Source organism: Pithys albifrons, chromosome 2 (assembly GCF_047495875.1).
Source record: "Pithys albifrons albifrons isolate INPA30051 chromosome 2, PitAlb_v1, whole genome shotgun sequence".
Lineage (NCBI taxonomy): Eukaryota > Metazoa > Chordata > Aves > Passeriformes > Thamnophilidae > Pithys > Pithys albifrons.
Genome location: NC_092459.1, coordinates 18,562,804 through 18,586,910, shown reverse-complemented (window position 1 = coordinate 18,586,910; position 24,107 = coordinate 18,562,804). Strand labels below are relative to the sequence as shown.

Genomic DNA, 24,107 nt, shown 5'->3' with positions numbered 1-24,107 from the left:
GTTCTTTTTCAAATTAGTTGGAGACTGTGAATGGTGTGCCAAAAGATAGAGTTGGTATAGAATGAGTGTGAATGCTTTGTATTCATCTTAAACCAAATTTTTCCATAACTAGATGGTTGTTAAACTGACTTGAAATAAAAAGGTATGTTTCCCAGTAGTATGACAAGCTTTCTCTGGAGGTTGGTGCTCACCTAGACTTATTACTTGCAAACAAGGAAGAACTGACAGTGGATGTTGTCTCGGGGAGGAGGGTATAGTCTGGAAAGAAATGAGCAGAATGAATGGTAGGATTAGAGCCCTCAACTACAGAATAATGGATGTTTGTCTTGTTCAAGGGTTTGCTTGGTAGGATTAAATGGTAGGAAGGATTAAGTTGGTAGGAAGAATGGTTTGAATTCCAGAGGAGCTGTGGGGAGCTTGTTGATCTTCAAGAATAACCTCTCAGAGCACAAGAACGGCTTGTTTTGACATGCTCAGAACTAAGCAAATGTGGCAGGATGCCTGATGAGCTTAGATGAGTCTGGGAGCAACAAGGGGAAGGTGGGGGAAGGCTAGCTGGGATAAGGCAGGCACAGGAGCTGGGTCATCACTGTGAAAGCAGTCTCACAGTGCCTAAAAAAGAAGAGCAGAACATGTCTGGTAACAGTAACCAGGTTCAACCAATAGACCAGTGACACCAGGCAAGTCAGTAGTTACAAGGCAAGTCTGAGATCAGGCCAGTATGTGAAGTCTGTGGGTCAGGATTGCATCAATTGGGCTCTGTGCCCAGGCACAGGCATGGCTTCAGTCTAGCTCAAGCTGTGAACTGCTTAAAAGCCTTATCTTAAAAGCAGCTTCTGAGTGATGTGAGGGGAGGCCCTGCTGAGATGACTTCTTACAGGTCTTTCATAAGAAGTTCTTCTGTCATAACAGTCTGAATCAACAGCTGTGTGATATCACAGAGCTGCCCGTAAGTGCAGGCAGCTCAACTCCTGCGAGGGGACTTTGGGCCCTTATATGGGGGAGGTGAAAGCGTATATTGGCTACTGAAGAGAATACAGAGAGATGCCGCCCCAGGATGCAGTGATGGAGTTAGGGAGGCCAAAGCTCATCTGGAGTTGAAACTCGGGAGGGATGTAGGAAGAAACAGGAAGGGTGGGGGTAATAGCTGGAAGACTAAAGAAGATGTAGACCCACTGCTGAATGGGCAAGGGACTTAGTGGCAGACGACAAGGGAAAGACTGAGGTATTTAGTGCCTTTTTTCTGCTTGGTAAGACTTGTCTTCACACTTTCCAGGCCCCTGAGCCTAATGATAAAGCCTATCAAAGTGAAGCATTGTCCACAGTAGGCGATGATAGCTGGGAGTAGTTTGCCCAGTTGTGCAATTGCATGCCAGTGGGACGGAGTGGTGTGCATCCAAGGATGTTGACTATTGTCATTGTGAGGCTGGTTTCTATCCTCTTTGGGAACTGTGAGATTGCTCAGTGACTGGAAAAGGCAAACATGCCTGTTTCAAAGAAGGGAGGAAAAGTGAGCCTGTTAGGGAGTAAATCCTTCCAGAAGCTCTTTTCAAACATGTGAAGGACAAAAGGGGAATTGGGAACAGTAAGTCTTGTTTTACTAGAAGCAGGTTGTGCAAACCTGTTGCCTTCTAGGCTGACATGACTGGCTTGTAGATAGGCAGGGTCTGTGGTGTAGCCTCCTCTAGTATTCTTACAGCTGCCAAAGTCAGATGTCGTCTGGATAAGTGAATGGTCAGATTTATTGACTGCCAGACTCAAAGGATGGTGGTCAGCAGAACAAAATTTGATAGATGGCCATGTGCTAGTGGTATATCTTGATAATTAATACCAGACTTGAGTCCTGTGTCTGACATGGGGTAGCCAACAACACAGGCGAGGGGTAACCTAAATGCAAGAAGCTCCACAGAAAAGGATGTTGGGGTTTTGGTGGATGCTCGATGGAATATGAGTCAACATTGTGTCCTATGCAAAGGCAACTGATGACATACTGTGCTTCATTAGCAATGTAGCCAGCAGTTTGAAGGAAGCAATTGTGAGACCACACTGGAGCAGCATTTGTGAGTCCGTCCTGTTCTGTGGCCACTGTGCTCCTCAGTAACAGAAAGGTAATGACAAAGTAGAGGGAGTCCACTGAAGGCCATGGTAATGACTACTGACCAGAGAGCCAGATGACAGTATGGAGGAAGAGAAACTGAGAGAATTGAGTTTCATTCTTAAGAAGGGTTAAGAGGAAATTTTATTACTTCAGCCACCAATTGGGAAGGGAGAATATTGGAAAGACTGAGCCGTGCACTTTTTGGAAGTGCTCAGTCACAGGAGAATGGGTGCCAAAGAAGCTATGGCAAGAATAATTCCAGTTGGATGGGGGAGGGAATTTCACCTTGGGGGTGACGAAACACTGGGAGTGGGCTGCCCAAAGAGAGTTTTGGTATCTCCATCCTTGAAAAAGCTGAAAACAACTGCATACTAGAAGACTTCATATAGTTGGGTCAGATTTTATTGGGGCTTGGACTAATGACCTCCAGAAGTCCTTTCCAACATACATCAGTTTAGTAATCTTTGTTACTGCTTTTGGTCTGTTTATTAAAAAAAAAAGAAAAGTCCTCCACCCAATGTGTAACAAGGATGGCTGGTAACAGGCTGGCTACAAGTCTTTTTTATATGTCCCTTTGGTAGAATTTTCTTTTGAGAGATTGTGTAGCTGTTGTCTTGTATTGCATCCCGTGACTGTAATAGAAGATTGCATGGAAATTTCAGCTCCTGCAGTTCCGTTTGTTTGATACATATTTTGGTTTTCTAGATCAGTACTTCTGGTACTTCTTTTTTGTATTCAATAATGAGAGGCGTATTTTCAAAAGGCTGATAAAACATTAAGCTTATTCTGCACAATGATATGTGATGCCATTGGGAACTAATTCAAAATAGGTAACAGGATATTTATTTGCTCTATGATGAAGTTGGGCTAAATAAGTATGACTGTGGAGTAATTTCTTAAGCTAAAACTGCCTTAATTTGTAGTGAGTCTAAACTCGGGACTGCCCAAACTCCCACTGAAGTGGGAGGTGAGTGGGAGAATTTATTTGACCTTGAGATTTATAACTCCTCTGATTGTTTATACCTGATTGCTAATACAGTGTTCTTCAAGGTAATGAAACAAAAGCTTTTGGTTCAGAATCCTAGTGCATGTAAAATATAGCTCATGGAATAGGGAACAGGGAGTAAAAAACCCAGATCCATATACAGGATTTTCACAGCAGAGCAACAAGGCTGGTTTTGAAATAAACAGCAAGCTATAACTGAGTTTGCTTTTTCTTGAAGGCATGCAAATGCTGCAATGGTACAGAAAGGGTTCTGTCTTATTAATTGATGTTCAACAAATAAGAATCTAAAAAAAAAAAGCCTTGAAGGGGACTGAAGTGATAAACTCATAGGAAAAAAGATAAATCCGTTACCCATCTGTGAAACCAACAGGCAACCACTCTTTTCTGATTGTGATTTTGTTTAAGGAGCTCTTGCCTGTGCATTTGGTGATTTTATGACATTGAACACTGAAAGTACACATCTAGTGATAGACTGGGAGATTTGAGCTATAATCTCTCTGGCCTTGGTGAAGGAAAAACATAAAGGCACTGATTGAATTTTTTGATCATAAACTATTTTAAGTTACTTCTGACTTACAGGTCAGAGATTATGGGTACAACTATAAAACAGCTGATGATTTAAGTGCCAGTAGTCTGAGATTGGTAATTGAAAGCAACAATTGAAAATGAGGGATTTTTTTAACAGATAGGAACTCCTTCCTAGTTTGAAAGTGATTGTTTGTCTTGCAAAATGCTACTAGTGTCACTAAGATGTTGAGGATTTATTTAAAAAGAAGCTAACCTAACTATTTTCTAGCATTAAATAACAAGTTTGACTATAAAATTCATCACTACATTCTATTTGCCGTTAATAGTTATTAACAGGTTGTGAAAATACCATTACCAATTTGTATGAGCTAAACTTCCACCACCCTCCCCCTCCAGATTCTGATCTTTATTAGAATGTATTTGCAGCATTGCCATAAATGTCTGCATCTTGAAACATTATAGAGACATACCCATAACATTTAAAGATTATACTTTTACATCAAGTAAATATTTGCATTTATATGCCTTTTTTGAGATCAAGTTGAAGTTGAGATGCTTGGGTTACCCTGTTAATGACTGGTTCTCCTATAATTTTGGGAGATTAATAATTTTCTGTGAGAAAGGGTTATCCCATAAAGCTTTCACACAGTTCTAGAACTAAAGCTTAGAATAAGACCTAGAATAACTGGAGATGGAAGACAAATTCTGAGGGACACTTTCCTTTGCGCTTTCTTTAAGGAGGGAGTAGTTCTGTTAGGGATGGAGAAAACATGTGGAAGTGTCAAGCTGCTGCTTGTGAACCCCAAAGAAGGAGACTGGTCACTTACGTATTTTCTTTTTTACAGAAGTGATTTAAGAAAAACCCAACAAACCTGAGTACGTTCCTGTGGCCAGAATTTCCATTCTAGGACATAGTAAGATGTACCTTCCCTTTGGGTTCTAGTTGTCCTAAATCAGACTTTTTTACCCTATTTTACCAAAATACTCAGTGAAAAAATGAATGTAACCTATCCCTCAGGACAATTAAATAAGACTTTCTAAACATTTCTTCCCTAGAGGAACTCAATCCTTCCACTGCAAGAGCTATAGTTCTTAATTTCAAAAGATATAATAAAAGAGCTTTTCCTTGCTTCAATATAAAATTAAAGAGAGTGTAAGACAGCTGTCTTTATTACCTTAAACCATTTAAAAGTTACACACATATAATGAACCTGAGCCTTATGGCAGACAAAGTATTAAAGAGAGCAAGTGGAAAGGTGAAAGCTTCTACAAGTAAGAGAACATTTTCCCTATGCTTGCAAACATGCTTCCAAATGCTGTATTAAAAATGCTTAAAAACTTGCTGTATCACAGAAAAAACCCCAGTGTCTGGCAAAAGAGTGAGCATTTTGAAATGCAAATTATTCACTTGGATGTGAGCTTTGACTAAATTTTGTCACAAGGATTGGTTTTGTTTGTTTCTAACCCTTGTTAGGACAGGATCTACTTACAACAAAGATTAATTAAATGAAAAATGTTTTGCATAAGTTCTGCAGTTCTGTAATTTCTTTTCTTTTTATTGATATTTTAAAACCTCATTGATTATTTTTAATAGCTTTCTAGTATATATTCACAGTAGACATGCATGCTTCTAACTAGAGATTTGCTAATTGCAGAATTGCCTTTTTCACAGTATCACAGAATGGGTCGAGTTGGAAGAGCCCACAGTGGATCATCTGGTCCAACCTCCCTGCTCAAGCAGAGTCATCCTAGAGCACATTGCACAGGATTGTGCCCAGACAGTTCTCTAATATCTCGTGTGAGGGAGACTCCACAACCTCTCTGGTCAATCTGTTCCACTGTGTGCTCACCCACACAGTGAAGAAGTTCTTCCTTATGTTCAGGTGGAACTTCCTGTGCATCACTGTCTGCCCTTTGCCTCTTGTCCTATTGCTTGGCACTACTGAGAATAGCCTGGATCCATCCTCTTGGCTCCCCTGCTTTAGATACTGACATACTGTAGCTTTTCTCAAGGCTGAATAGACCCAGCTCCCTCAGCCTTTCCTCATAAGAGGAAATGGCCTCCCTAGTCTCTAACCTTTTACATGGTAAGAATTGTAACTACTTTTTAAAGGGCTTGGGATTTACTGATCAATGTTTAGCATAAAACTGAAAATTTCGGAGTTGCTGAAGAAGGATAATTGCGTTCAATTGAAATGCAGTGTTCAGCTTGTCTGTATAAACCGTGCTGTGCCACTTTTGATTTTTGGGTTTTCCATAATTCTGAAAAAAGAATTTGAAATGCAGAGGGCCTGGCCTGAGTCTCTAATCTTGTGGAAACAACCTGTTTGATTTTTTTTCTTCTCCTTAATTTATTTAAGGAGGAGGTAACGAAGAAGAATAATATTAAGGTGTTACTACTAGTAGGCTTTAGTTTTCTGAAGAAGCTAGAATCCATGTTATATTATACAAATAGAAAAGATGCAATTTACTCCATATTTATTAAATAAAAACATGAATGTCTATCAAATGTGACACATCCCAGCATTCTTATCCTATATGATGAATTCTTGTCAAAATTCAGTACAGCTGTGTGATTGTGTTCTTCTTACTTGTTCCATTGAACTTACTAATGCTGACAATATAGTGGATTTAATTCAACACTAGGACACCAGGACTGTGTCCTTCCTCATTCTAATCCTGTCTTCCTGCAGCCATTCTATTACAGAAAATTTAAGCTTGTGATAGAACTGAAGAAGACAAAACTTGTCTGAAAAACATGCATAAACAGCCCTGCCTTTTAGTTGATGAAATTGATGAAGTGCATATGGTTGAGAAATTAAATTCTAGCAGTACTCAATGCAGTAAACAACTTTAGAGACTTGTTATACAATTCAGCTTCGCTTTAGTTAATTACTTATAAAAGCTGTCTATTGTGAATAAGTTAAAGAGCAATGGAGATTATAATTATTATACAACAAAGTGCTATCACACAGTCTTACAGCCTTCTCTCAAGAGTTTGAAAATTCTCCCATCTATGTGGTATTGCAGTGCCATTATACTGTGCAAATGGGATAGATCTATCCAGAAGTCAGTTGAGTATTTGGCTGACGACACCAGCCTCCAGTGGCTGTGGTAAAAAGGGTGCCCAACCACATTTACAAGCTAGTAGCCCTGTGGTTCAGGGTAATGTAGAGGTCTGGGGTTTAGGGGAGAAAGGAAACACATACCAAAACATAGCCAACAAAAACCCAAAAAACAAATAAAAAAAGTGTTTCTGTTCAAACTGAGTGTGTATAATATGTGTAATATCTTTAAATTCTGTTGTGACAGAAACAGCCTTGTTGTTCGGTCTCCACTTCCCTTAGCAGTTTTTGTGGGGTTTTGGTTTGTAGTTTTTTTCTGTTGATTGACAGATTCTTTCTTTTTCTGATGTTCTTGTGTATATACATTAACTCCTTCTTCTCTTCTATATGCTCATTTCAAACAGCTTATCTGTCACAGGGAAAGCCACAGGCCTCTGTGAGAACAGAGTTGCAATTTAACAAGTAGCTCATCAAATAGTATGTAGCAGTCGCCTAATTGCACTAGAAAATGCCAGCTTTAGCTCTAAGTGTAAACAAGCTCTAAGCCTAAATGTAGCAGCTGCAGGAAACTATCATGGTAAAGGAAATGGAAAAATGGCTTGTGTAAGAACTTGATAAAATGGCTACGTTTCAGCTGGAGAATGGCTGATAGTCCTAAGCTGACTCGAACTGTGGCATCGTAGTGGTGTCCACTGTGTCACCCTGTTTGAAATAGTTTTTAATGTATTTATGACAAAACAGGTTGTGTGGGACACCACTCCTGCTCCGATGTACACTGGGAAGTCTATTACTTAAACTGCCATTGTCAGAATCATATTTATCCAGCGTCAAATCTCATGTTTTCTGCTGTTACACAAGTTTACTTTGTACTTGTCTTTCTTACCAACTGTGCCTTCTAACTATTATTTGAAAAGTGGAAATGCTTATAATGTGGCCTTGCTACTGAACTAAGTTCTGGGAAAATGATTTTCCATATTTTTTTGAGCTTCTGATGCCTTGAGAGACCCCAAAAACAGGACTCCAAGCCAAGTTAGTGTGGGATAAGATAAAAAGATTCTTTAATGTTTAGGCTTAGGGCTTTTAGGAATACATGATGATGTGCCCCCTTGAACATTGACTTCTATGGGTTTTAGAATATTGTCTACCCAATCTCCAATTCACACATCTCTCGGTCAGCCCCACCTGCCCCTGGTCACACCCCGTCAGGATTTGAGTCTGGGGGACAGTGGGACCCTCTCTTCATCATTTTTGTCTTCCTCAGCACACGGAGGGGTCTTGAAGCTTTTCCAGTGTTCTTAGACCCAAGGTTGGTGGCTCATGTTTATGTCTCATTTTGCAGGCCTTCTGATACTCTTCAGCCTTCTACCTTGAACAGAGTCTAAATAACTAAAAGATATTTTAGACATTGATATGGGATAGGGGTTGAGAGACATAAACATTGAACTTAAACTGCCAGAAATATTAACACACCAAATCTACATTTTACTGCAGTTATAAGTACTTCTAAAATCTATAAAAATGAAAAAATCAAAAACCCCTGAGGAATCACTTCTGTGGTTTGCATTATTTTTTTACACAAATAGGAGTAGACTCACACTGATAACTTTGAGTTATGGAATAGAAAATGTGAGTTCCACAAATGGTTTAAAATCCTAAATTTTGTTTTCTTTTATTCTGTTAAGCACATCTGTTTATTTTCTGGTCTTATTTCAGGTGAGTTCCAGTAATAACATAATTGCTTCATCAGTGAGGATAATTACCTAATTGCAACTTACATGTATTGGTTTAGATTCAATGTTATGGTATTTATATAAAAAAAAGTTTTGATTGACAGGGATGTATTTGCCTTTTGAGAAGTGTGTAGAACAAATAAGATCTGCAGCACTAGGAGAAGTAATTGAGCTGAGTATCTCAACATTCAGATAGCTTTATGCCTCTGGTTGTACAGCTAGAATTCTTGGACATCTAATCAAAATATTGCATATAGTCATATGCCAGGGCATGTATGAGACACTGAAGTTTTTAAAATAAATAACTTACCATTTAGCTGTATAGTTTGTTTGACCATGACCTCCCATATTCAGCTTTTAGAAAACGAAAAACAGCAAAATAGCTTGTACCCCTTTTTAAAGTATCTGTTTTATAATTTTAGCACTGCCGTCTGCCCTGTACCCAGATTCTGCTCTGCAAAGTCTTTTGTTTCGTGGGTTTCTCAGTCAGTGGTTTTTCCATCCTTCACCCTCACTTTGTACTGTGCTTATTTTTCACTACTTTTTCCAAGGGAATGTAGAAATTTTAGTAGTTCAGAGGTAAAAAAAGCAGACAGTGAGAACAAGAGGAAGAAGGATTTGTACTTTTTTAATCATTTTTTTTCTCCATGACAAAGAATGTCTGCCATTTCTAATGTAATAAAACTAAAGCTGAGTTATAATGGTAAGTGCTATCTTCAGTAAAAAGAGCTATAATGCAGTCTTTCTACGTGTCTAAAAGAAAGTAAATTAAGAGTTAGTGTGCATGTGGGAGATAGTGAGGGAAATAAATGTGAATTCGCTTCTTCCTGGGTTTTCATGAATTTCCCATCCCAACTTTGGGCCTTGTAAAATGGGTATGTCTTTATTGACCTGGATTTCCTTTTGAAGTTTTTGATTTTCATCAAGCTGAAGGAAAAGATAATGATGAGGAGGTACTTCAGAGGATTTTCTCAAGTTGTTTTCTTCTTTCAGTGCTCTAGTCTAGTACGCTCTGTAATCTAAACTTTCTCTTTTCAAGGAAGTGAAGCACTTCTGGTGGTGTGAAATGTGAAGAGACACGTTGTAATGAACTGATGTGTTTCAATGTGCTACCAGGCACAAATGGTATATACCCTTAGAACTGGGAGCAGTCCTCTGTAATATGGCCAGGAAAGCATCTGGGAATGCAGTGAAAACATGGTATTGTTTGAACATCAATGGACAGTCGAATCTTTTTGTGTAAACATACTGGATAAAGTAGCAGAAATGAAGGTAAATTTAAAAAAATTCAATACTGCTGTCTACACTAATATGTTGTAACCACTAGTATTGTAAAAAGGAGTATTGGAATAAAATAAGTGTATTGTACTGCTTCCCCACAATGTTCTCCAACAGTGTGCTGCTTGAGGATTTTTTGAGCCAGAGGACAACATGTATCTGTTTAATTATGAGACTTTTTTCTTAGTTTGTTGTTTAAATGTATGTTATTGTACAATTTGGAATAGAACTATACACTTTGATGGTTTACCTGGCAAGCAGGGAAATTTGTCCTTCAAAAAAACAATAGCAGTCATCTTCAGAATTTTAAAGAAGTTTCAGAAGAAAACACTTTTTCAGTATTCTCTAACATGTATTGGTGCCAATAAAATATGTGACAGTAGCAAACAATGTAACTTGAGATAATTAGATATCCCGAAGAACTTCAGAAAAATTTTTTTATTTAGAAAGAGATGAATAATCTTTGGAAGTAGTATATCACCTTCAGCTGAAAACTGGCTTGAGTGACTCCCCTAGTTTATTTCAATAAAGTACAGACAATGAGGCCTTGAAATAAGCTGAAGGAATTAGACTGTAATAGTATAGTAGCTCTCCATAAAAGGAGTTTCATAATTTTGTGATAGACAAGTTCCTACCTGCAGTAGTGAATGTCTACAGAAATAATTCATGAACTACCACAGTCACCCAGCAAAGTAGCACAACATTGCCATTGCTGTGTGATGGTTATCAGCTGAGTAAAACAAATGACCAACAGTAAATGACTGCCTGTTCTTTGCTAGGTTGTTTATTATGTTACCATTTTTTGTTTTTCTTCTCTACTGAATGTGACTTCTATACTATTGAGGGAGAGATTTCTGCTGAAAGCTGAGGTCAAGCAGCAGGAATTATGCAGCACTCCAAGGAAAAGGATTATACTTTCTGGTTCACCGAAGGCTAATTGAGCTAAAAGCTTCTGTCTTTTTGGAAAGCACTCTAGTGTGCGCTGGCTTGAGACTGGAAAACCTGTGAAAGTCAACCTGTGAACAGAAGTTGTGTGCACATAATAAAACACCTCATTGCCCCTGAAGTTACTCTAATGTACCTTACCATGGCAGACTAAAGTAACTACAGTTTGATGTTCAGGAACTTGGATATCATTTGAACAAAAGCGAGTATACATTGTGGAAGGGTGAGTATTTAGGATCACTGGATTTGTTCACACTATTGAAGGACAACTGGATGTCTTCACATTGATCAACTGAAGGAGTACCTGTTTTTTCAGTACCACAGTTCAGGAGAACCCTCAACATGTGTATTTTCTACAGCGAGTCACTGATACCACCTTTGGTGCACTTCAATTTATGAAGGTTTATTTTAAAGAGACTACTCTTGCCCTGGATTTGTGCATGCACTGTCTTTATAGATACTTGCCTTGCTAGGCAGTGAAGGGGAAGGTGATTGTGTGCAGATAATGGGGGGTGTGTATGTGGATTGGCAAATCTCTGAGTTTTCAGGTTGTAGTCTCACTTGTATGCAATAAAACAAGGAATAGCTATAACATGGTTATATTCGAGCTTCCCTAATAAGTAAAATTATACTTTAATGCAAAATTTTTAATGGAGATAACAGATCTCCTTTAAGCCTTATTTTTGTCCAGGTCATATCTCCTGTAACGTCCCACAGAAAATGCCTAGTGACAGTAGTGACTTTTGTAGAAGGTATGACATTGAACTAATCAGACCTTGTATTTGATCCAACATCAGTGTCTCATTCCCTGTGCTTTTCTGTAAAGACCCAATTTTGGGGATAAACTCTTTCCTTCTATTTGGAGAAGTGATAGCCAGGTGTTTCCAAGGGATAATTTCATGTCAAAGATCACAGTCTTTGTAAGCTTGGGCTAACTTCACAGTTGTTTGGGGCGGCTGCAGGATCTTCGAGCTGGACTTGGGTGCTCTATTTGCTCTATGAGTTCTGCCTTACAGGAACTTAGCAGTGAGACCAGACTTGGAAAGCTCCCAAGAGAGGAGGGAACTAAAAGGAGTGCCAACAGTGGGAACCCTAGGGTAAGAGGAGCAGGGACTCTCTTGGTGAGGAAGCGTTCCCGAAGGACTGCAGTCCACAGAGAACCCCCATGGGGCAAAGGAAGGAGCAGAAGAGAGAAACTGTTGCCCACAGAGTGTAGACAAGCCCCACCCCCACCCCCCTGCACTGCACCTTGTCTCGCTGAAGGGACTGCCTGTATCCTGAAGCCATGAGTGAAGGTGGGAGTGGATATGAGCCAGCAGGAAGTCTTCTCACTGCTGTTGACCCCATGAGCTGTCTTAATCCTTTTCTTCCCATTTCAAGCTACCCCCTGTAATCCTTCTGAGGGGGGAGGGAGGGAGTATCTGGGTGGATATTTGGCTGCTAGCCAGGGTCAACTGGAAATTGGAATTGATTCAGTCTCTGTCCAGTATTCCAGCAAGGAAAGGGCCGAGAATATACGAACATACATTCTGGCCATGTCTGTGTTTGAGGTGTGCCTAAGTGTGCTTCATGTTCAGGCAATGTGGAAGCCATGTGAGTGTTACATACCACCATTCTGAGCTGCAAGTGGGGAAAAGTTTCAGGATGCTGAAAAACAGACTTAAAATACAAAGTGTCTACCCAAGATGATGATTGACTGGGCAGGTGGCAGTTTTATATGGCCAAAACTTTACCTTCAGCTCCTTCTAAAAAGGTCTGCTACTTGTTTGCAAGTCTTACTAGTTTGCTACTTGTGGTCACAAGAGGTAACATAGCTGGCCAAGCAACTGCCCTGCCTGCAGATGTAGTTTGTAGCATGGTGTAGATGCACTTCCCTGCTCTGTGCACAGGGCTGAGTTATGGGCAAGGGATCTTTTTGTGTGAGGAATGTTATGGAGAAGAGCAGGAGAAAAATAGTTCCAAAACATTTGTTCAGTGTTCTTAGTTTGCCTTACTGAATAATATTTGCTCTTTTTTGAGGGTTTTAAATGTCATTTAGGTGTTAGGGTTTTTTCCCATAAAATAATACTTCAGATATAGGATTCCTGACTTTTAACTAGTAAAAGGGGAGCATTCTTTAATATCTCCAGTATGTGATTACTTTTGTTAATCAAAAACCCCTTTTTATGTCACAGTTTTATAAGCTTAGCCATTTGCTTTGCAGCAGTGTTTGGCTTTAGCGCCAACACATCTCTTCTTGGCCCAAGGAGACTATGGCTACAGACTGGAAAAATCCAGACTAGATATGGTAACAGTTTGGTGTGAAATACTTGCACAGGATTAGCAGAGAACTAATGCTTGATTTATATTTGCCGAGTGCTTACAGATGCATATGGTGTGAATAAATATGTAATTTGGAGACTCCCATTTAAACAGGTGAAATTAAAAAGTTTTGAGTCATCACTCATTTATGTAGGTAGTTGTTCCTGTTCTTCTGCGTTGGACTGGGTGTTATAGATAGTCCATCAGATTCTGCTCTGTGTCACTGTTTTGTCCTGGCAAGTTATCCAAATATAGCTACTGCTTTTATGATTAAAGGGTTTGCGTTATTCAAGGCTGTTGCAAATTAAGTTTAATGTTTTCACGATCATCTTTGTTTTACAAAACCTGAAAAAAAAATTGAAAAAGGGGAAACTTGAAATCATTCAGAAAGGAATAACTCAAACATTTATATGTACTTATAATTTAAAACTGTCACTAATTAGCACTTTATCATTAATCAGCCTCGTTGGGAGAAAAAAAAATCAATGCAACTGCTGCCAGTTCAGTGATTTGGCATCATCTTCATGGAAAGAATCTGTTGAAGAATTATTCCATGTTAATTTTTAGAGGATTTTTTTTCCAAATTGCATAATTGCTCTTCATCTTCCTATATTATTTATTTCTTTCCCTTTTTCATCCTCTAAAGTAAGTATCAGTATCAGTTGGAAATTTTCTGGCTTGTTCAAAGACAAAAACCAGCTTTCTAATGTATTTTCAAAACAAATTCATTACCTCCTGCTGATGATAACAACTGTGGTACAGCTTTTCAGAAGTGCCTTGAATGTTCAGAGATTATGTTATCATAGATATCTAAGATGGTCAGTCATGCTGAATTCTTTGAAGTAGGGTATCTGAGAAATGTCAGTGTGTAGTTAAATTATGTATTTGCATGCAATGTGTCTACTTAAGCTGCATATTTGAAACATAGAAGTAATTCTTGTTAGAGATGTGTCAGACTAAACTGTGTTTTAAATGTTTAGGAATTAGGCCAGCCATAGCTGCACCTCAGTGATAGACTTGTGTCACCTGAGATCTCCTCGCACTTGTGGTGTAAGGAGTTTGTGTCCACCTGCCAAAGATGTTTTTATTGTTTATTATTTTTGCGGTTCTATATGGGACAGGCTTCTCAAAGAAGTGGTCATTGCACCAAACCTGGCAGAGTTCAAGAAGCATTTGAATGATACTCTTGGGCACATGGTGTGACTCTTGGGGATAGTCCTGTGCAGGGCTAAGAGTTGGACTTGATGATCCTTGTGAGTACCTCCCAACTTGGCATATTCTGTGATTCCATGTTTTAAAGGGACCTATTGCATCCAAGAAGGGAAGAGTAGTGCTCTATCTGTGCAGGATGTTGACTGAGTGTTAAAAAAACTAAACAACAACAACCAAAAAACCTCAACAAACCAAAATAAAAATTTAAAAAACAGACTGAGCCATCTAAAACTATGTTGCAGCATCTGAAGACACCCTGACATCCTAGTCTTCTCAAAAGGCTTTTTTGTCACTGTGTTTGGTCTCTGCTGCTGTCACTACTCAGTAGAAGGAATACAGTATGGATTTGGACTGGTTTCATGTAACTGGAGCAGAGATGTCTCTCTCATTCCCACAGAGCTACTTCTTGTCTAGTGAACAAATGAAAAGTTTGTACTGCTGCTCTTGCATGTATTTTTAAATACCTTTTAAATGGGAAAGAAATCCTACAAAACCAGACTGCTGCCATCACCGCAAATAGTTTCCTATACAGTGAAATAGTTACAAAGCTGGGCCTTAGTACTTCCCTTCCCGGCCCTTCTCAGAAAAGGAGAGCAGGCATGAGGAGGTGAGTCCTCTTGAACAGACACTGCTGAGGCTTAGTGAGGTGTGGCTTTCAAACTCCCTTTATCTTTGCATCTTTCAAAACAGCACAGACTATGCTTAACAGGTCTGCAAATTGGCAAACCACAGTTCTGTGATTCTTTTTCTGTTGCTTCTATCACTTTATCAGCTTGTCTCTTTCTATCCGTCCATCTTTTGTGAAACAGTTCTTAAAGAAATAGTGTCTGCTCATGCTGAATGAGGAAAAATGTGTAGAGTCTCTCTTAAAATATCACTGTAGGTGGAAGCATATTCTGAAGTTAGGGCAGAAGATTTACCTGATGCAAAGGAAAAAAATTGTTTCTGGTGGAAAGAACTAACCTCCAGAGTATTTGCCTACTTGTAGCTGCTACAAAATTTGGTACAGTTTTGTTGGTTGTAGGCTAATTTCAGTGTTCCACACCTGACCCTCTGTAAGGATTTTCAAGAACACTTACTGTTGTAGTTCAAAAAACACTTGATAAAATCTTTCGTGAGACCAATATTGAGCCAGATGCTTTGGGTTTTTTCCCTTTTGTAGGTAATGATGCTGCAATTATGTCTCCAAGAAGAATGTACACAGTGGATCTTCCTCCAGAGGGTTATGTTGCAGTTACTCCAGATGCTGTTAGAAATGCAGTTTCAGAAGACTCAGTCAGTAGTGCTGACTCAACAGGTAAGTTTGTATGGTTGTTACTGTGATAAATTTTTCTCAAGAGAAACTTCTTAGCAACTCTTATCCAGTAGATTTAGACTGTAACAATTAAGTATTTAAACTGTGGCTACCAGCGGGTGTCACTGTTTTGCAACATAAGCAAAATGAGGATGTACATCCCTATGGGTTCATTTCCCTCCTTAACTGTTTCAAGACTAGATTCAACATTTGATTATAGCCATGCAGTGTCATGGGTCTTACTGAAATTACAGAAAGTTCAACTGAGGACAAAGTTTTGGCTCCTCCCACTCAAGTGAGACATGTATTATATTCATATTATTCCTGCTTACAGTCATTATTTTGAAAGATAAATGTTAGATGAAGCTGGTTTACTAAGTCTTACTCTTGAAGTTCTGAGAAATTGGTAAAGACTTAACAATATTTCAAATTTACCTCTCTCAGAACAGACATTCATCATTGGTGTTGGTGGGAGGAGACACCAATCTTTTAGCGTTGAGAAGCTTTCTGATGAGAAAGGGTGACCAAGTAACCTCAGAACCAGTATTTAATGTTGTCAAAGAATACAAGAGAAGACATACAGAATATGTAAAGGAGGCTTTAAGTTGGGCTCTGTTAAATACATGGTTTTCTGAATGACATTGCCAGAATAAATTGATTTTGCCTATCTGTAGGGAAATGTCCTAAGCTTAGATAAGACAAATTCATTTAGTTTTTTCAGTTGATTTGTTCCTGCGGATATACATTTGTCCAAAATCATGTATCATTGTCATTTGCTGCTGGGGCATCCTACAGCAAAGAAAATACCAACGTGAGGCAGCTGAAGTAAAACACCTGTGAAGCAGCACTTACTGAGCTACTGTGTCTGTCACCCTGGAGACTGCCTTAAATATAAGGAAACCCTGAGATATAACCTGCAGATAGAGAAAGGCAAATGCTGTTTGCCTCTGCAAACAGTACCCACAGGGGTGAATTTTCAGGTTGGGCATCAGGTCTGCACTTTGTTCTGAGCTCCTTTCAGAATCTGAATACAAGTAAAGCTATCAAAGTAGCTTGAGACTGAAGCAAAATACAGCATTGACTGGTGGTGCATCAAAAATGTTCTTGCTTGTTGTAAAATGGTTTAAAGACCGTTTTTTGAGTGACAAAGAAGTAGCTTTATCAGAGTAACATAACAATAGATCCCGATATTTTTGGAAAGGTATTTTAATGTACAGCTTCTAGGCTGTGCTTTTCTCTGTTGGATAGGATTTATGTTCAGAATCCAAAAGCTATTAGTAGGCTGTCCTTAAATCTGTTTAGTTGCACAACTGTCTGTGGACAGTTCACTGAGTTTGTTTCCCAGCATGTCATAGTCAAGCTGCTTATTTTGATCTTGAAGCACTGTTTCTCCCCCTCTATGTCATATAATTTCTGTTTATTTTTTGGTGTTCTCTCCTTTCAAATATTAGAGGGATACTTCCTCTTCTGTGTTTTGCAAAGATGACTAAATGAAATCTCATAATACTTTCTAGCTCAATGGGCCTATAACATTGAGTTATATACAGAGACTTAAGTTGCTTTTAAATAAAACACTAGAATGCAAACCTCTGAACCCTGCTGCAGCTGAGATATATCCTTATTAGGGTATTAGGAGGGAACTTTTGTGCCCAATTTACTCAGCTGCTGTTTAAAAATCTATGAATAAATCAGATTATATGTGGTACATATTAGATGTTGATATATTGCATAGCAGTTAAGCACAACAGAATTTAGGATGGCATTATTTTGTCCCTTCTTAGAGTCATGTAAATACTTGCCAGGCTTTACAGTGGATAGAATATTGACCAGTGGCTTTGCTTGTTCATTTTTTTTTCTTTTAGATTTAATATTTTCCTTTAGTATTTCAAAACAAGTGTACTCAACCGTGATAGCAGCAAGTGGAGTTCTGATGTTGTGTAGTGACAGTATTGACTGTTGGATGGAGAGTTCTTTTAGCTGATCCCAGTTTCAGAGTTCAGGATTGCTTTGTTTCTTGGCTTTGCAGTTTATTATGGAATCAAGAAAAACTAAGTATGAAGTAAAGGCTTTTAATCAGTGATTCTCCTTGCATGGTAGATTTGACTAAATGTCATTCTTGCCACATATTTGCGTTATTCTTAAAAACCTCCTCTTAGGGAGATTTTTATGTGCTCTTTTCTGCTTCCCCTAATGTTTTACTACCCATTAATACTAGATCTTTCTTGCTGCAGTTTAGACTTGTTTTTGTCTAAATACAAATTGCAGAATTGGAGATCTGTGCTGATGTTGCAAGGTTGAGGGATGTGGTTAACTTTACTCATGTGTATGTCATTTAAAGTATTTAGGCACATAAATAAAATCTCTTGCAGGATGAAGTCTGATTTCAGGCAGTGTTCGTAAAATACAAAAGGAACAGTTTAGGCCATCACACCATGGATTGCTTAGTTTGCTCACTGGATTTAATTGTATATCCCGTATTTAGATCTTTTTTTGAAAGGATACAGGAAAGCTCCAATGAAAACCTTTGACAATGAAGGAAAAAGAGGGAGCATGCATGACTGTACAGATGAGTATTCTATAAATATAAAATAAAACTATTTTGTTTAGAATTGTCCCAGGTATTCCCAAAGGACCAGCTCCATAAGGCGAAGTTCAGATCTGGTGTTGGCTTTGTTTGAGTCCTGGTAGTATCTACATGATATATTTTGAAGGGCAACAGGTAAACTTCTGCTGTATTTCCTAAAAAATTAAGCATGTTGTATATATGCTGGGTAACAGAAGGTTCCCATGCTATCCTTTTCTAGCCTTTGAGCCCAAAATTAAGGGAAATAAACAACATGGAAGCTCAAACGAAAAGAAATCTGACTCAAGAAATAGTTATTGTTTATCAAGTTATTCTCATGAAAGCAATCTGACTCTATTTTAGGATTTCAATTTTTAAGTTGCAACTTAGTTATATATCAGTGTGATTTGCTACATCTTCTTAATAAATTAAGAAAAAAAATCTGAATCTGTCTGAATTAATATAACAAGATTGTCAAGAGCGATAGATGTGCCATTGCTGATATATTATTGTTTTAAATTAATCTGTGGAAGAATGAAGTATTCAATCATTAGAATATGAATTTAGCCATCAACTGTCTTTGAGAAATTGTTTAAAAGTTAAAGTTAATTAAAATTATAAATTAAAACAATTTCTTGTAAGCTCTAAAATATTTTTAGGTTTGTCCATTACTATTATTCTTTGAACTAGTTCCATTACAGTTGATACTGTCAGTATGAAATTAAATTTGTCCAGACTAGGTTTTGAACAAGAAGGAAAAAAGAAAAAAAGGCAAGTCTGTGTGAATATTTCAGTATGTCTTTGTCCATCTGTCTCTGCATGTTGTTTTTAGCATTTCAAATATTTTTTCAAATGCTTTTAAATCCTTTTCTCTGTTGAGTCAAATAAATTGTGAATAGTTATGCCCTTAACATTATGCAGTCACCTTGTGATGATGAGTAAATTACTAATGGCTTCAGGATTCAAAAGTTTTATAAAACATCTCTGCTTCCCTCTGTGATTCTCTTATACATTTCCCAGAGGTGGGGAGAATAAAGCTGCTCTTTCAGGTTTGTTTTCTTCATGTAACCAGGTGATTGATGAGCCTGTAGTAATGAGAAGAAAAATCTGAGTCTTTCTTATCTTTCAAGAAAATAATGAGCATTACATTTATCTAGCATTCTTAGAATAATAAATTAGACCTGGGCATCTAATTATTAAAAACTCCCTTGACTGTTTTGTATAAATTGAGTCACTATGATAGTGTGATCATGTCAGCCTTCTTTTGATTGAGTAACAAGAATTAGACAGTCAGGGGAGGAAATAATGCAGAGAATTTCTTTTGTTTTTCATGTAATTTTCGTATTGACCTTGGTACATGCCAGTGCATTGCTAACTGGTTTAGCAATATACTTTTGGCAAGGGCATTAAAATTTGTAATGTTTAAGCTACAGATAAGTTATCATCCATCAAATTCTGGTTGTATATTCAATATTCTCATAGCTTAAAGTCCTTACATCGGAGATCAAAATTAATTTATTTTTATTATCTATTTATGGAGAAGTATTTCTTCAAGAGTAGTCATTTCAAAGATACACCATCATGTTTAAAAGGGTGTTCTGTGTGAAAGGAGAATCCAGGAAACTTTAGGTAAGTGTTCCTTAACTTCGTAGGAGGCAGTAATTTATTTTTGGTTTTTACTTTCATGAGATGAAGTAAAATTGTGGAGTTCTTGCTTCTTATTTCAAGACAGGTAAACAATAAGAAACACTATTTTACGTCAAGTATGAATGCTAAAAATGTAACCTTATTCCTTCTAAATGATAAACTGTTTTGTTTTATTTTATTTCTCCAGCAGTATGTCTTTTTGGATAATGTAATTGAAGCTATGATAGTAGAATGTAACATATAAAATCATTTCATCTCTGCATGAAACAGTCTGCTGGATTATAATTTCTCTCTGAAGTGCTTTACACTGACTCCTATTTTTATGTAGCATTACAAAGTGGTATATGGTGTTTGTTAGACTCACAGCAGAGTCTAACAATTTCTAACCCAGAGACTGTAGAAAATAAAAGCTCTGCATGTGGAAGTTCAGGACTACGCAATAGTTGAGTGCACTTGGAAGAGCAGATAAAGAGAACTCAAAGACAAATGTTCTTAGTATCTTTTTTCATTTTTAATTTCATAACCCATTATTTTTGTTCTTGTCATGTCTCACTCGTTTTTCCTTCATAGTTGGGAACCACAAGGTAGTTAATTGATACTATCCTGTTGTTACTCTCTTGATAACAACCTACCCAGTTTTGGTGAAACCTGTTACTTAGACAGAAGGAGCAAGACCTGGCTGAGCTTTGTTCAACCTCCCAATGTGTATGTTATGAGACAGAGTCCTAGTTAGGAGGAATAATCCAGTTTGGGTGCTTCACTCTCATGCTGAGAAGTCAAGTTAGAGAAATAGGAACAAGCAAGTGATTTTTTTCCCTACCTTTTGACAGCTGAAATAATGTGGAAAGTGGTGGTACTTCTGTGGGACACTCTCTCGCCTGGTTAAACTTCCTTGTTACCCTCAAGCTCTTCAATTGTATATGATAGAAGCACGAGTTAGTTAATGTAGCTGGCCTTTGGACTTTTGCCTTTTTTGTTTCTGTCAGAAAGGGCAATAATGAAAAGAATCAGTACTGCTGCAGCAGGAAGTCTAAGCTGAAAGAATGAATTTAGAAATCTTTCTTACAAGTAAATTAGGTTATGCAATTGAGATTCATACTAGGAAATTATTAGTGTTATCAGTGAGGAGGAGCAACACTGCGGAGGGATCTCTGGCCAGGCTCATAAAAGCAACTGCATTTGTTGTGTTTGGTTCTGCTGGCAAAAATGTTTGGACTTTCTGATCAGCAAAAGGCAATTGTGTAAAGGCATGATTGGGTAGTTTCTTGCCTATCTGTAGCGTCTTGATTCACTTACCGTTTAAGGCAGCCATTTTGGAGAGACTTAATGATGCTTAAGCTTATGTTTGTTGTTGAGTCACTCTAGTGTGAATCGTGCTGACTACTTAAGTTCTCAGCAACTGGTTGGGAATATGATACATTTTAGAACTGGTATCCTCAGTACACTGAGGGAGCAACATATTTTAAGCAGATAAGGCCAGCAGGAAACTGTTTTCACTGGTGGGTAGCACCAGTGAAACTCCAACATTATGAATCTTGTTGGAGCCTTCAAACCAGAGGAATCATTAGACCATGTAATTTAATCTTCTCTACCTTCTAGAGAGGTCTTACCCCATATTGACTCAGCAGTGTGCATTTTTAAAAAAACCCACAACCGAACAAAAAACCTATTCACATTTCAAAGTTGTCACAGAGGCTCCACTACTTTCTGGTGCTAGCAGTTGTTAATTGGTCTCATTCTAATCAAAGCCAAAAACAAATTGAAAATTGCTTTTTTCTGCCTTCCTCCATTTAAATTAAGAGCTTTTTTTTGAGCAGTATTTTCTTCCCACAAAGAAGCACAGTAATCAAGTCACCATTAATCTTTTTTGTTTAAACAGATTCGTTTGTATATTACTCTATTTACTTCAATCCTCAAGTCACTTTTGTAGCTCTTGTAGGTACCTCCCTTTCCATAGCATCCTTTGAAGAATACAAGCTCCAGTACTGCATGTAGTATTTGTATTTTCAACACGGCCATGTGTTGATACAGTATCGTGCAGGCCATTCACTTAAGAGTTGGACTCGATGATCCCTATGGATCCCTTTCAACTCAGAATATTCTGTGTAGTACAGTCTTTGTATTTCTATCCCCAACTCTGGAATTTGGTTTTGGTTTAAATAAGTAAAAAAAATTGTACCAATGTTTTGCTGCCACAACATTTCAACAAGAACTCCTGTTACTTGATATAGTGATGTCTTGACCATGCTTAAAATTTATGAGTTTTAGAGTCTGGGGTTTTTTTGATTGGTTGGTTTTTTGTTGTTCGTTTTTTTTTTAAGAACCCAACTAGTGCTCATATAAAACTTTTCATTGTTTTTAATATCAACAATAATTTTGACGTTAATCACTGATGAAAAAGCCAAGCAACTGCAAACTTCTGCCAGTTCCCACAAAATGGGGCTTTTTTGGTAGTTGTTGGGGTTTTTTAAAGTTGTGTCAAACCATATCTCACAGTCTCAGTACTGTGAACTCATAGGCTGTATGTGTTGCAAGAAAAAGCTATCTAGAGTTCTAAGATTATTTTCCCTTTATATATCAATAACTCATGTCTTCTATTTACCATTTTAGAAGTTATATACAATGTGATTTCATCATGTCCCAGCATCCCAATTACAACAAATTGCCCAGAATTTTTTACCCTTGAAGAAACTAATACTATATCAAAGATTTAGATATGTTTTCAAATTAATCAAAGTGTGTGACAGTAGGAAAAAAGTAAAAAAAAAATATTTAATTAAAAATTAGTCTTCTAATTCCACACCATTAATATATATGGTTATCTCAGTGATGTTACAATATACATTGTTTGCTTAGCACTAATGTAAATAAAAATGTTTAACAGTACTCAATGACTACTATTACCTATTTTAAATGAAAGAGTTCAGGAAAGAACTGAATGTGAAATAAATTCAATTTACCTTGAAGACAAAGAAGTTTAAGAATACTTACAATTGCTTTTCTGACTCTCATATCTGAGAGAAAAATCTGTGAAAAAGCCCCTATGAGTCAGGTTGTCTTATAGTGTTTTCTGTCAGGTGCTCCTGGATTGACTGTCCAGAGTCTTGTGGCAACTTCTGTGCTGAATATCTGAAGCTGATAACAAGACAAATTGTGAGAATTGTGGCAATTAGGGGGTACGAATTCTGCATTTGCAAACAAAAAATAATAAAATTCTTTTCAGGTTTGCTCTTTTTTTAATGAAATAACAAACCTATTAAAGGATTCTCTTAGATAAAAATCCTGTCTAGTTTAGGACTTCATTAAGTATGCCTGAATAATGAAAGATGTCAGAGTACGGGCCTTCACTTAAAATAATAGTCAGTGTTTTGCAACACAGATGCACTGAATCTTATTTCAAATGATGCCACAAATAAGTGAATGTGATTGACATGCATGTGTGCAGATTTTTCTTACAACTTACTGAAAAAAGAGGGGTTTTCTGTTCCACTTTCAGCTACTTCTAAAACTCTTGCTGTGAGGTTTGCTTCTCTTCTCTCCTTTTCCTTAGAGTTGTCCATGTGGGTATTTCCTTTTCTAGTAAGGATGGTATGGACTTGCAGGTTGAAAACTTACTGGTGAAAGAGTTGTTACTTTAAAAAGGGATTTTCAATAATTCACCCAGGAAGAAACATTGATTATATGGTGGTTCTGTCTCTTTTGTATTTCTGATACTTAGGCTAAGTCTTTTTTTAAATGTCTGTTAATGTATTTCCCTAGCTAATTTTGGGTGTTCTGGTTTTAGTTCTCTGACAGTTTGGATGTCACTGTTTAGTATTAAAAAACATATATTTGTGTGTGATAAAATTTCGAATGATAACATTCTGTAGTTTAGCATTGTCCTTGCAGAAATTAATGTATGACTCCCAGTTTGTGAATGGCAGATTTTCTTGAGCTCGCAACAACTTCAGGCATTCTCATGTGTATGTCATCATCAGAAAGCAAGTTGTAGCAACAATGACACCTCTGCTAAAGCTGTTACTATAAGCCTTTCCATAGCGTTGTAGTGTTTATAGATTAATCAATAACTTGGAAGGAGAAATGTCTGAGAGGTTAAGAAACTTTCTTCTCAACAGCCTGTTTCTTCTTCAGCTTGATTGTACTTGACATTTTTGAACCAATTACAGTGAAAGAGGCCACATACAAATAGAGATGTTGGACAGCTGTAGCTGAAGAATCTGTACTTCAGATGTCTTCTCCTTGAATATCCTCTCAGGAGACCTTGTATTTGTTGATAGGTGGAATGACATTCCGTAATAGATAATATCACCACAGTCTTCTTTCTGAAATTGAGTAAGATTAAATAAGCATTTTTATTTTCAGGGTTCAGATAAAGTGTTTAATCATTTTATCTCTGGCTTAATTTTTCTTAAAAAATAAAAATATAAGTCCAGTAGTGTT

General features: G+C 37.6%; 1 protein-coding gene across 4 annotated transcripts in view; it reads left to right on the top strand.

The window, feature by feature from the left end:
• ERICH1 (glutamate rich 1) overlaps nucleotides 1-24,107 on the top strand; it is a 96,914-nt gene that overhangs the window by 14,223 nt on the left and 58,584 nt on the right. For all 4 annotated transcript variants that reach the window (XR_011697109.1, XR_011697108.1, XR_011697110.1 and 1 more), the window contains one exon: nucleotides 15,326-15,460. Coding sequence is in view for 1 of the 4 variants with exons in the window: in XM_071548425.1 (XP_071404526.1) it covers nucleotides 15,326-15,460 (135 nt within the window). In the remaining 3 variants the exon portion in view is untranslated. The remainder of the gene's footprint in view (nucleotides 1-15,325; nucleotides 15,461-24,107) is intronic.